This window comes from Mustela putorius, unplaced genomic scaffold, assembly GCF_011764305.1.
Source record: "Mustela putorius furo isolate JIRA1106 unplaced genomic scaffold, ASM1176430v1.1 tig00003845_pilon_pilon_pilon, whole genome shotgun sequence".
NCBI classification, from domain to species: domain Eukaryota; kingdom Metazoa; phylum Chordata; class Mammalia; order Carnivora; family Mustelidae; genus Mustela; species Mustela putorius.
This window is the reverse complement of record NW_025421998.1, coordinates 94,393,571-94,406,851: the sequence shown is the minus strand read 5'-3', so window position 1 is coordinate 94,406,851 and position 13,281 is coordinate 94,393,571. Positions and strand designations below refer to the sequence as shown.

Genomic DNA, 13,281 nt, shown 5'->3' with positions numbered 1-13,281 from the left:
ATCTTTGTGTATGGTGTAAGAAAATGGTCCAGGTTCATTCTTCCACAAGTGGCTGTCCAATTTTCCCAGCACCATATATTGAAGAGACTGTCTTTTTTCCATTAGATGTTTTTTCCTGCTTTGTCAAAGATTAGTTGACCATAGAGTTGAGTTCTCTATTCTGGTCCATGATGAACATGTCTGTTTCTGTGCCAGTACCATGTTGTCTTGATGATCACAGCTCTGTAATATAGCTTGAAGTCAGGCATTGTGAAGCCCCCAGCTTTGGTTTTGGGGTCTTTCTGATTCCATACAAATTTTAGGATTGTTTGTTCCAGCTCTGTAAAAAATGTCAATGGTATTTTGATAGGGATTGCTTTGAATGTGTAGATTGCTCTGGATAGCACAGACATTTTAACAATGTTTATTCTTCCAATCCATGAGCATGGAATGTTTTTCTGTTTCTTTGTGCCTGCCTCAATTTCTTTCAAAAGTGTTCTGTGGTTTTTAGAATAATGATTCATTACCTCTTTGGTTTGGTTTATTTCTAGGCATTTTATAGGTTTGGGTACAGTTGTAAATGGGATTGATTCCTTAATTTCTCTTTCTTCTGTCTCATCGTTAGTGTATAGAAATGCAACTGATTTCTGTGCCTTGATTTTGTATCCTGCCATGTTGCTGAATTCCTGTATGTGTTCTAGCAATTTTGTGGTGGAATCTATATCCTTATGATATTAAGTCCTTCTATCCTTGAACTTGATATATCTTAATTTACTTAGATCTTATTTAATGTCTATTACAAAGTTTAGTAAGTGTATCTATATTTGCTTTCATATGCACCAGGTTTAATTACATATAATCAATAAAATTGATACTTTAGGATAATGTGACATGATTTATCTTGTGGTTTTCAGTAAACCAAGCATGCCACTAGTTGTTTCTCCTAATGTATAATTCACTTACTGTAGAATAATTCACTCTGACCCTTATCCTGTTAGCTACTGTTTTGCCTGAAGCTCTGCTTCTTTGTTCCAAAGCCCTGAAGCTACAAACAGATGATATGATGTTCAATATCCTTCTTCTTACTCTTGCATGCTGGTCTCTGATTAATACTGCATCATTTGCCTAGAACTATCTTGCATTACCATGATACTGCCAAAAGGACATAGAGTGTACTAGTCAAAAACATACATTTTTATTTAGACACCTGTTGGTAGAATCTTTGTTTTAGAAGCCTTGGAAAAATTACCTAATCTCTCAAAAACTTAGTGCCAAGCACTGTTTTTAGGTACTGAGGGTACAGCAGAAAATAAAACAAAGTATCTGCCCTTATGAAGCATACATTCTAGTGGGATGTAACAATAATTAATTAATTGACATATATTATGTGATAATAAGTACCATTAAGAAAAATGAAGAATGATAGGTAGATAGGGACTATCAGAGTGAAGATGGAAGTTTGTTATTTTTCATTTAGTGTTTAGAGGAAGGTTTCTTAAGGAGACTTTGAAGAAATAATTTTTGGGAAGTGAGGGCCTGCTTCACGCAAATATCTTGTATAATTCCATCTGGTGGAAAGAGCATACAAGGTCCTGGAACAAGACTGTACTTAGTGTGTTCAAGAAATATCAGGAGGCTGGTATGTTTGTTACAGAATGAAGGAGAAAGAGAGTGGTAGGTGAAAACAATCAGCATTAGCTAACAGTAGAAGTATAGAAAATGATGGTGATCTAGATACAAAATCTTCAAAAAACTTAGTTAAAATGGTCCAAAGGTTTACAGATAACTGCAACGAGCCAAAAATAAATAATATTTATAAATAAATAAATAAATAAATAAGTGGGTAGAGCAACAGTTTCAAAGCTAGACCAAACTTAAAGCAAGGAAGTGGGGGAATGCATAATGGTTATGAGCAAGTAATAACAAATAAGAAAGACATCTAACCCACATTCAGTGAAAAAAAAAAGGCATGACATCAGAGGTGCTGTGGAGGCCCTTAGGGGATGTATGTTTCAAATAAAGCATGAGGATCAGCAAAACATTCAGAAGTTGAGGATATAAAAGATTTGGACAATGTTCCCTGAGTTCCAGACTGACAGAAAAAGTGTTTCACAAGAATTTCTCTTGTGAGGTCATTGCATTGTCAATCCAAGTCATCAATAACCTACAAAGAGCTAAATCCATGGGTCAATTATTAGGTGTACCTTAGGTTGATCAACATGGTGAGCACATTGAGCTACTCCTGAGCCTGAAAAAGATGCAGGAAAAGAATTTGCCATTATAAGTGTTCTAAAGTAAATAATCTATGAAAAGGGATATCAAGGGTCTAGACTTAAGAAGAAGCCTGCTGAAAATTCAGACAGCAAAGGGAAACATTAAGTCTGTCTTGGTCAATCCTTTCTTTCCCCCATTTCCTCAAGTACGGTGCTTCTCCATACATTGATTCTGGATTCTTCCATGTAACTGACTTTGACAAATATTCAATGAGACTAAAACTTCAGTGTGCTAGTTCTGAGCCCAGGCCTTAGGAGGCCTTTGGTGTTTCCATCTGTGTTTTCTTGTGTTCTGCCACTGTCATAGCAAGAAGGGCTCAGGCAAACCTGCTGGTGCCAGGAAGGGGAGAGATATCCCACTTGAGACATCAGTGTGAGCCCAACCTAGGTCAACCAACTGCCATCCAATCCTAGACTTGTACACAAGCCCATCTTAGATTAGCAGAGCCTCCAGCTGAGCCTAGCCTAGATAAAAAGAAATATTAATGCATTAAAAATAAAAGTTGATTGTTGTATGGCACTGGAGTTTATGCTTGGCTCTTCTATGGCAGAAGCTAACTGATATAACCTTCTAAGTGGTCTCCTTCCTTCTCTCTTACTGTTCTCTAATCAACTGTCTTGTGTAGCACTCAGAATAATCTTGTTAATACATTAGACAGATTCTGTCACTCTTTTCAACATCCTGTAATAGTTTCCAACTCACTCTTGGAAAAGGCAAAGTCTATAAAAAGCTTAAAAGGCTTTACAGGATCTAAATCCTGATTACCTCTCTGATTTCATTTTCTCTTACACTCCCCTTCACTCACACCATTCCAGCATCTTTACTTGTGCCTTCCCTGGGACCTCTCCATTTGTTGTTCGCTATGCCTGGAATGTTCTACAAAAGGTAGCCAAATGCCTCACTACAATCTCTCAAGCTTTCCCTGACAAACATACTTGAAATTTCAGGACTCCCTCAACAGATGGTCTTGTACACTCCTAGTTCACTTTTCTTCAAAGAACTTTTTTCACCATCTCACATACTATTTTTTAACAACTTTATTGAGACATAATTCACATACCACAAAATTCACCCATTTAAAGTGCACAATTCAACAGTTTGGGGTATATTCACATATATTTGCACCCAACACCTGAAAAAGAAAGCCTGCACCCTTTAGCTATCACTGACCTATCCCTGCATTCCCCCCAGCCCAAGCAACCACTAGTCTATTGTCTGTCTCTATAGTTTTCTATTCTGGACTTTCATATGAATAGAATCCTATAATATTGGTCTTTTGTGACTGGCTTCTTTTACTTAACATGCTTGTAAGGTTCATCCCTGTTGTAGCATTGTATCAGTTATTCTTTCGTATGGCTGAAAAAAATTCCATTATTTATTTATTCATTCATCAGCTACTAGGCATGTAGGTTGTTGCCATTTTTTGGCTATTATGAATAATGCTACTATAAACATTCATGAACAACTTTTTGTGTGGATGCACGTTTTTACTTCTCTTGGGTATACACCTAGGAGTGAAACTGTTGGATCATAAGATAACTCTATGTTTAATCGTTTGAGGAACCTTAAGTTTTTCCAAAGTGGCTGTACTACAACACCTTCCCAAAAGTGGTGTATATGGGATTCTCACTAACACTGGTTATTTTCCAAACTTTTGTTGCCAGCAATCCTACTGGGTGTGCAATGGTATCTCATGGAGGTTTTGATTTGTATTTCTGTAATCATAAATGATGTGAAGCACCTTTTCATATGGTTATTCATCATTGTATATCTTCCCTGAGGAAATGTCTATTCAGATTATTTCCCCACTTTTAAATTGAATTGCTTGTCTCTTATTGTTGAGTTGTAAGTGTTCTTTATGTATCCTGGACTCAAGTCCTCTATCAGATATATGATTTGCAAACATTTTCTCCCATTCTGTAGGCTGCCTTTTCACTCTCTTGATAGTATCCTTTGATGCACAAAAGATTTTAATTTTCATGAGGTCCAATTTCTCAAATTTTCCTATTGTTGCCTGTGCTTTTGGTGTCATATCCATAAAGTCAGTGCCAAATCCAATGTCAGGAATATTTTCCCTGTGTTTTTTCTTCTAAGAGTTTTATAATTTTAGCTGTTACATGTAGGTCTTTGTTCTATTTTGAGTTAATTTTTGTATGTGCTGTGAGGTAAGAGATCAAAATCATTCTTTTGCATGTAGATGTCCAGTTCCCCCTGAGTGGTGCGTTCTTAAACATTTAGGATCCAAAATAATGTTCTGTGATATTTTTTTCCCTTCTTTAAACTACTAATAAGTATATATCTAGGTTTTGGAGGGAAAAGACTATAATAAAGAAAATTACAACATATAATGCTACTTTTTTCAGATATATATAATTTTATAGTTCTGGATTGAAATTAGGCATTCCTGGAGCACCCGGGTGGCTCAGTGGGTTAAAACTCTGCCTTCGGCTCAGGTCATGATCTCAGGGTTCTGGGATCGAGCCTCACATCAGGCTCTCTGCTCAGTAGGGAGCCTGCTTCCCCCTCTCTCTGCCTGCCTCTCTGCCTACTTGTGATCCCTTTCTCTGTGTCAAATAAATAAAAATTTTAAAAATCTAAAAAAAAAGAAAAAGAAAAAGAAAGAAATTAGTCATTCCTACTGACAGCAGGCTGGGCCTTCTAACTTACTTAGGTGAGTGAAATCTGACCATGACTTACCATAATCTTTCCCCACTATCTCAGGACCAGCCAAATCCCAGTTAGAGACTATCCCATTAATCTAAACTATAATAAAGATGATAAGGAGCAGAGGAGCAACTGACCCATAGCAGACAAAAAATTAGAACAAAAATAAACATTTGTTGTTATGGGATACAATGATTTTGAGATTACTTCTTACCATGATGTAACTTAGACTATCCTGATTGATACAAGAATAATTAACAAGTAGGTCAGATAAAGATATACGTAGCATTTCATAATTCAGCAGTGTAGTCTATCCAGCAGAAGCCAGACCACCCAGGTTTAGATCCTGGGCCTTCACAATGTGGCCTTGGATGAGTCAATTACTATCTCTGTGCCAGAGTTCCTTGGGTCATAATAGTAGTTACCATAGGGAGTTCTTTTATGATTTAAATGAGTTCTTCTTTGTTTAGTTATAAGAATTAAGTGCCAGAGTTAAGCAGTATTTCCTCAGGAGGCCAAGGATTTATGAGTTTTCACTGGGGAATACAGTCCTTCAGGGCAGGTATGACTGACAAAAGATATAAAAAATGGAAGTCTGTGGGGCGCCTGGGTGACTCAGTGGGTTAAAGCCTCCGCCTTTGGCCCAGGTCATGATCCCAGGGTTCTGGGATAGAGCCCCGTTTTAGGCTCTCTGCTCCACGGGGAGCCTGCTTCCTCCTCTCTCTATGCCTGCCTCTCTGCCTGCTTGTGATCTCTGTCTGTCCAATAAATAAATAAAATCTTAAAAAAAAAAAATGGAAGGCTGTAAAACCAATAAAATGATGTTTTATCAAGTTTGCTACCATTAAGTGCAATGAATTGCTTGATCTTTGGAACAAGTCATCTTAGAAGGTGTATAAACTATGTCTCATGAAAGTAGAAACTGGTAGATAATTTTTTCCTTTTTTTCCGTATGATGGACCCGTTTCTACTTGCATCGGTCAATTGCACTCAATCGGGACCAACTCCTCAGAACCTCTGGGTTGTCCATGTACGGACTTGGATGCCACGTAGGTCCGTCTGGTGAAATCAACAGGGAGCCCCTAAGGCTAGATGTGAAAGGTGCTCCTGACATCCATAATGTGAAATACTGGTTGTTACCACCATGATTATTGTTTACATTATACAAATAAACCAAGCATTTCTATAGTCCGTGTTTGGAGGTAGAGAGAAGTATCTAGCATAGCAGAAAGCTTTTGTCTGCAAAGTTGGGGGGATAAGGGAGTATAGGCACTGGGCTTCTCCGTGTTTAACCTCAGGGCTACACTGCTTTGGGGTATGGAACTCTAAATGGATAGTTCTTTCTGATACTTACTACCTAGTACACAGGTAAGTAAGTATTTTGTCTCAGAGCAAGATTCTTTAGAATGGGACAACCTCTTCTCTTTTCTGAAAGGGATGTTTCTTCCTTATCAGACATACTAACTGAGGCCTTAGGCTCAAGCAAGTGTACAGTCACTTCTACACAGGCCTCTTTCTCCTGATAGTCTTCTTGAATTCCTAGCTTCTATGTTATGGTCCGATAATATTTCCCAAAATATTTTAATTTAACAGAAGTCTCCACTTACCAAACATCTTCCAGTTAGAGAAATGTATTCATATAAATAACCAGGTATTCCTGAATAAGGAAAAAAATACATGAATAAATAAAAAGATGAAAACATAAACAAAATGTGATTATTTTTAATAGGTAATACCTATACATGGTTACAAAAATAACAGACTATTAGAAGGCAAAGAGTGAAAAATCTTCTTTCTCCATTCCGTCTGCCCATTCCCACCACCACAATTTCACAGGTAACCACGTCTTAATTTCTTATGATGCTGTCCACAAGCAAATATAAATATACCCTATTTCTACTGCTTTCTTATACAAAAGTAAATACTAAGTTCAATGTATTTTGCTTTTCTCACTTAAAAGTACGGCTTGGGGATCATTTCTTATCATTACAGAAAGAGTTTTATTATTCCTTTTATACCTGCATAATATTTCATTTTACAAATGAAACAATTTACTTAACCGGTCTCCTCCAGTTATCCCATTTGGTTAACAATATTTCATTATTACAAAAATGTCATCGTGGATGAAACTGTGTTTATGACATAAGAAATGGAATCACTGATGAAGACCAAAGTCAGGCTGACTAGAGAAAGCGTGAGTGAAGTTGGTGGCACTAGGAAAGAGGCACAACGGCTTCCTGGTGGGAAGACGGATGACACCACAATAAGTTTGGGTGCACGAGGGAGAAAGGTAATAGGGAACCCAGAAGTGAATGGGGGAACTGAAGCCACAGGAAGAGAGCTACAAAGAGAAATCAGGAATCAAAGTGGGCAGGAGAGGATGAAAAACTGAAAGGGACAGGAAGCAGGGGCCAGGTAACATGGACCTTGGAAAGACTGAAGGATGTGACGGGGATGAGAGGCTTCCTCCTCTTCTGCGCTCTCTGCACTCCGCCTGATCCCAGGGACCCTTGTCACACCAGCTTCTGGCACAGAAGCCCCATTGTCCCACATCCTTTCTGGCTGCAGGCAACGTGATCTGAGTACTTTCAGGTGAGAGAATGTCAACTTACCTAACTCTTTCTCCCACACCCTGAGGAGGTCCACCTATTAAAGATGTGTCTGTATTTAAAGATAACCACTCCTAGGATTGTCAAGGTGTCCAAAATTGTGGAATGACATCATTCTCTAAATTCTGCCAGCCAAGAAAAGATGCAGCAAAGTACTAAGGCAAGAGAACTTTGGGACAGGAAATCAAGGGTAGAGGATATCCTTCTCCTCACAACAGCATTAACATCAACTGCAGCTGTTTAGAAATGTAGACTATCAAGCCTTGGTCCAGACAACTGAATTAGAACATACATTTCAACAAGATCCCATGTGACAGAAATACATGTTAAAGTTTGAGAGGCACCACCTTAGGTCTGCATTTCCATGACTGAAATTAGAAATGTCATATTCATCAACTTGAAGGAATAAAGTATTGTTGTGTCTGCTAAAAAGAGAGAGAAGAGATTGAGAGAGAGAGAGAATATGTTTGAGCCAGGGAAGTAACAGGAAGTTTACTCAGAGGACCAAAAGCACAGGACCTTTTAGAGGATTTAGATGACCTAGAATCCAGTAGTCATCCCATTCTGCAGTGGGAAAAAATTTTTCTACCCTTTCTTTTTTTTTTTTTAATTTATTTATTTTCAGCATAACAGTATCATTATTTTTTCACCATACCCAGTGCTCCATGCAATCCGTGCCCTCTATAATACCCACCCTTTCTTATTCAGAAACTTAAATATCACACATATTATTTTTCCATTTAATTTTTTAAAAGTTTTATTGTGAAATATATCATAATTTCAGAAGGGCATGTGTATCTGTATCTGTATCCATATATGTAACTTTATCATAAGGTAAATTTTTAGTAACAACCAAACATGTTAAAAACCATGGCCATAATTTAAAAGGCTTTTGTTGCACACACGTTATTTGATGGTGACTAAGATGCAGCTAAAAGATAAGTAAGTACTTATCAGAGCATTCTAGAATTCATAGCAATACTTAAGACAAGATTAGATACTAAATTGTTGACAGCATCTTTTCACTCCATCCCGAAGGGCTTCTATTACTTTGTCATTTCGGAGGGTGAAGATGAAAGGGTTGAGGAAAGGAGTAACCACTGAAACCATCAACGAAACTACCCTATTGTAATCCGCAGCCTGTGTTTGCTTGGGTTTCACATAGAGGAACAAGCAACTACCATAGCCAATAATGACACAAGTGAAGTGAGATGCACACGTAGAGAAGGCCTTCCTCCGCCCAGAGGCTGAAGGGATCTTGAGGATGGTGGAGATGATGTAGGTGTAGGAGATGATTGTAGGGATCAAAGAACCAAAAAGAACAAAAATAGCCATTAAGAATAGGATAAACTCTATGAAGAGGGTATTATTGCAGGATAGTTTCAGCAATTGCCCTCGGTCACAGAAGAAATTGTTCACCACATGTGATTTGCAGAAGGTCAGCTGAAATGTGGCATACACTGGCCAGATTTGAAAAAGGAACCCAAACACCCATGACACAACGACCACCCAGATGCAGGTTCGGTTGTTCATAATGATGTTGTATCTCAAAGGATTACAGACAGCCACATAACGGTCCACAGCCATCGCTCCCAGCAATGCAAACTCTGTGGTTCCCACAGCAAGATACAGGAAGAGCTGGGTGACACATGCAGCCAAAGAGATTGTCTGCATTCCAGGGAGAAGCAATCCCCAAAGCATCACAGGCACGATAATAGTAGTAACCAAGATCTCCAAGGCAGAAAGATGACCAAGGAAGAAATACATGGGGGACTGCAGACGTTTATCAACACACACCATCACAATAATGACTGTGTTTCCCATTAATGTCACTAAGTAGAAGAAGAAGAAGGTAGCAAAGAGAAGATGGTGTAGTTCTCTGGAGCCAGGGAAGCCAAGGAGATAAAATTCAGTGGCACTAGAGTGATTCACCAACATGTAGTTCTGAGCTCTTGTTCCTTGTGAAATCTAAAGAGCAAAGGGGAGAAAACAGGCTTTTGATTGCAAAAAGATAAAGGACGACTCCAATTGAGGAAATACCAGCCACACCTAGACTCTACAACGTACTACTACTATTTTCTATACAAACTTGGTGTTAAATGTTTTATGTAGGACATGAATAAATTTGAAAGTAAATTAAAAGCCCAAGAAGAGGAGCAATAGCCACCAACACCACATCCTAGGCATGAAAACACAACCACCCCTGTCTACCCTTGTACACCTTGTCTACCCTAACCACACCCACCCTCTACCCTTGTCTCTCAGTTCACCGGCCATCCTCCCTTGCACTCTGTTCTGATGTGCCACCCTGTCCTTTCCTGATCACAATTATACCACCAACACTTCCATCTCAAATGCCCTAAAGTGTTTTTCCTGCCTCCTTTATCTATTTCTGCAAAATCCTGCTAATTTCAACAGTTATTAGAATAGCAAATCCCAATATTAGCCAATCACATGCAGATGTGGTTATTTTGTATCTTCTAACATAGAGGATGCTGCATTACATTCATGTTAAGTTCTGCCTCAATTATATCGTCAACTTTGTGGTATTGTTAGCAAGTGGGAACTCTCTAGGACATTGTCATAAGAAAGAACTATTTTGAGACAAAACATTGAGTCTTTCCCTGACTTCTGGAGAGCTGGCTCCCTGGCGGGGATTATCCACTTCTTCCTCCTTATTCTCATGATAAAAGCCTTCCTCCATTTCTCATTTCAGTGAATGTATATCCTCCAAGCAGAAAAAGCCTCCCCAGCTCTCCATTAGTGACCTCTAACTCTTATATCTTGATTCCCCTGGTCAGTAATTGACACCAGGGAGGGAAGGGTCCTGAAGGAACTCCTATCTGTACTCCAGTATCCAACCTAGAACCAGAAGACAAGAAAACACCTGTGATATAGAGGCAAAATCCTCCTTATGCTCCAGGTCTCAAATCTCTACTCCCAGCAGGGACCCAACACCTCCAAATGGGCAGCCCATCCCTCTAACCAAACTGCCATGGGGTCAGTCCCTTTGAGCAACTTGGAAAATTCCGAAGACCACATCTACTTATATGACCTCCCATATTCTCCAGAGTCCTAGGGTATGCAAAAATGATAGAAGACACTGACATAGATTATACACATTTCCTCAGGAGAACTGGGCTCCTTCCCTCTCCACATGCAGATTTTTGCTCAAAAATATCCTCTCCACAGACCCTTCCCCCCCATACTCTCCAAAACAACACATGCATAGTTTTACTCTCTAAACTTTTTAGGCTGTATTTTTCTTTCTGTTGGCTTGCATCAATACCTCAAATCATAGTATGCATTTGTTTCTTACTTTATCATCAAAACCCCACATTAGAATGAAGTACCTTGAAGCAACTTCTTTGCATTTCTTGTATTACCACCTATGACAAGAACAGACTCTGACAAAGTATATATTCTATAAATATTTTTGAATAAATATATCAATTAATAGATCGAAGAAGAAACAAAAATTATCCAACGTATCTTTCCCTCCATTCACTCTTCTCCAAAGCACCACCCAGTCAGTCTGCATTCTGTCTTCCAGGAGATCCCCAACAAGAGGGCAAGCAGATATAAAGAAGACAGAATGAAAAATGAAAGAACACAGACTTGGGTGATGCCACAAAGTATGCCCATTGCCAGTACTAGGTACCATCACCCTGCCTGTGGAGAGCCATCCAGCAGATGCAAGGAGTCACGTAGACGGGAGTGCCTGAAGATTGAGGAACTGAGAATGATTAGTCTAGGAGGACGCACACAGCTCCAGGAGCCAAGAGATAAACGCATGATCACCGCTAGAGAACAATAGAGTCCTGTATGGTTACATAAGGGTCCACAAGGACACTGCGTGCACGGCGTTATGATTGGCCAAATAGGAGGGCGAGTACGGGTGAACTTCGTGGATAAATACTGCTGTAAGTGCTTGGTGCGGCGCGGCCGCCATTAGCATTAGTACATTAGCATTAGTAATAAAAGAAGTTTGCCACTCACCTCGTCTGCGGGTCGTTCTTGCGGGCCGAGAGCGACACCTGCCCTTTGCTACAAAGCGATGATCTGATGGAGAGTCATCTACTCTGCAGCTCTCTTACTCCACTCTTCAGACTCTAGGTGTCCTTGTTCTATATGGCAACAAAACCTAGACCCTCTCATGATAATGCTCTTCTACTCTGTCCTTCACTGAAGGGAATACCTGGAAGACACTCACCTCCAGAGATGGGGACTAGACTGGAAAGTTCTACTGCTCTTCAGGCATCAACCCAGACTACCCATGGCTAGTAAAGAGCCGTGCTTAGGAGGCAGACACAGCTCCTGCTGTCTCCACTCGTAGCAAAGAACACCGTCCACACAGAGGAGCTTAGGAAAAGTCCAGACATAGTGCTCAGAGGAACCCACCTATCTTCCCCTCCCTCATTCTCTCTGCCTCTTTCTTTCTCTACCTTTTCTGTCCCCAAGGATAGTTATACACTAAGGAATCATTTGCACAGGCTCAGAGACACACTAGGGATATAGTCAAGGAAAAGCTGAAGAAACTTTCACTCTTCCCTCTGAGGATAATCAAGTTTTACTTTTTTTTTTTTTTAAGATTTTATTTACTTATTTATTTGAGAGAGAGAACACGAGCAGGGAGGAGGAGTGGAGGGAAAGGAAGAAGCAGGCTCCCCACTGAGCAGGGAGCCTGATGTGGGACTCGATCCCAGAACCCCGGGATCATGACCTGAGCCAAAGGCAGCCAGTTAACTGACTGATCTGGTGCCCAGATAATCAAGTTTTACCTCCTGAAAAAATTATGTGCATTGAGCAAACTTAAAAACTGCCTGTCAGAAATTTCTCAGTGTCCAGGCTGCCTTCCTCCCAGACCCTTACTCATCACAACAACCAAGCTCTGACTGGTCAGCCCCCTCGTCTGCTCTGTGCTTCTCCCTGACTCCATTTATCCCTGCAGAGCCTAAGCTACCTCCAAGCTGATGAGTCCCCTAATCTCTACAAAAGACACACATCAAAACCTAGGGGTCACTAAATCTTCATCACCAAGGTTTCATGAAGCACCTCTTTCCCAGAGGATCTCTGCACGCTCTCTACCACATACCCTCTGCCCACAGTTACGAGAGCCTGGTAAGAGAAAGAGTTGTCACCTACACCAAATTCACATTCTGTTAAGTCCACAGCCCATTCCAGGCCCTCCAACATTTATCCAGTTGTGGTTGTTCAGCCATACATTTCCCTTCTTAATTGTTAGATGCTCTCAGATCACTTCCATGTGTTGCTTGAATTGAGGGGTGAAAGTGAAGAAACAATATTCAGAATCAACAGCAACAACAACAACAAAATACTACATAAAAGCGAGGATGGCTGGGATGCTGAATAAATCAGCAAAAGCATATTTAAAATATTCACTTTTACAATTTAAGAAATATGGCATTTTTCATAAAAGTAGCACAGGGCATAATTTAAAAATCAAATGGAAGGATATAAGGTAAAGTGTAAATATCTCTCTCCCCATTTGTTTGACTCTTCTGGCCCATCTCCTAGAACTAAATATGATCATAAATTATTATTATAAATTTCTAATGCATTCATACAGTACTTTACTCTGTGTTTACAAGAGTATCTGTATATATTCTTTTAAAGTAAATATTTTAATAAATATACTGTCCTGCTACCTTCTTCTTCTTATGTGCATGCGTGCATGTGTGTGTGTGTGTGTGTGTGTGTGTGTGTGTGAATGCTTGTGCAGCTATTAAACTTT

The 13,281-nt window shown here is 39.6% G+C and overlaps 2 protein-coding genes across 2 annotated transcripts in view; both read right to left on the bottom strand.

Moving 5' to 3' along the window:
- The window catches only part of MGAM (maltase-glucoamylase), a 157,206-nt gene that overhangs the window by 130,173 nt on the left and 13,752 nt on the right, over window positions 1–13,281 (bottom strand). The gene's annotated exons all lie outside the window — the stretch shown is intronic.
- Window positions 8,520–9,464, bottom strand: LOC101673431 (olfactory receptor 9A4). The gene has a single exon (XM_004741984.3). It carries the CDS (start codon window positions 9,462–9,464, stop codon window positions 8,520–8,522), a length of 945 nt encoding a protein of 314 aa, XP_004742041.1.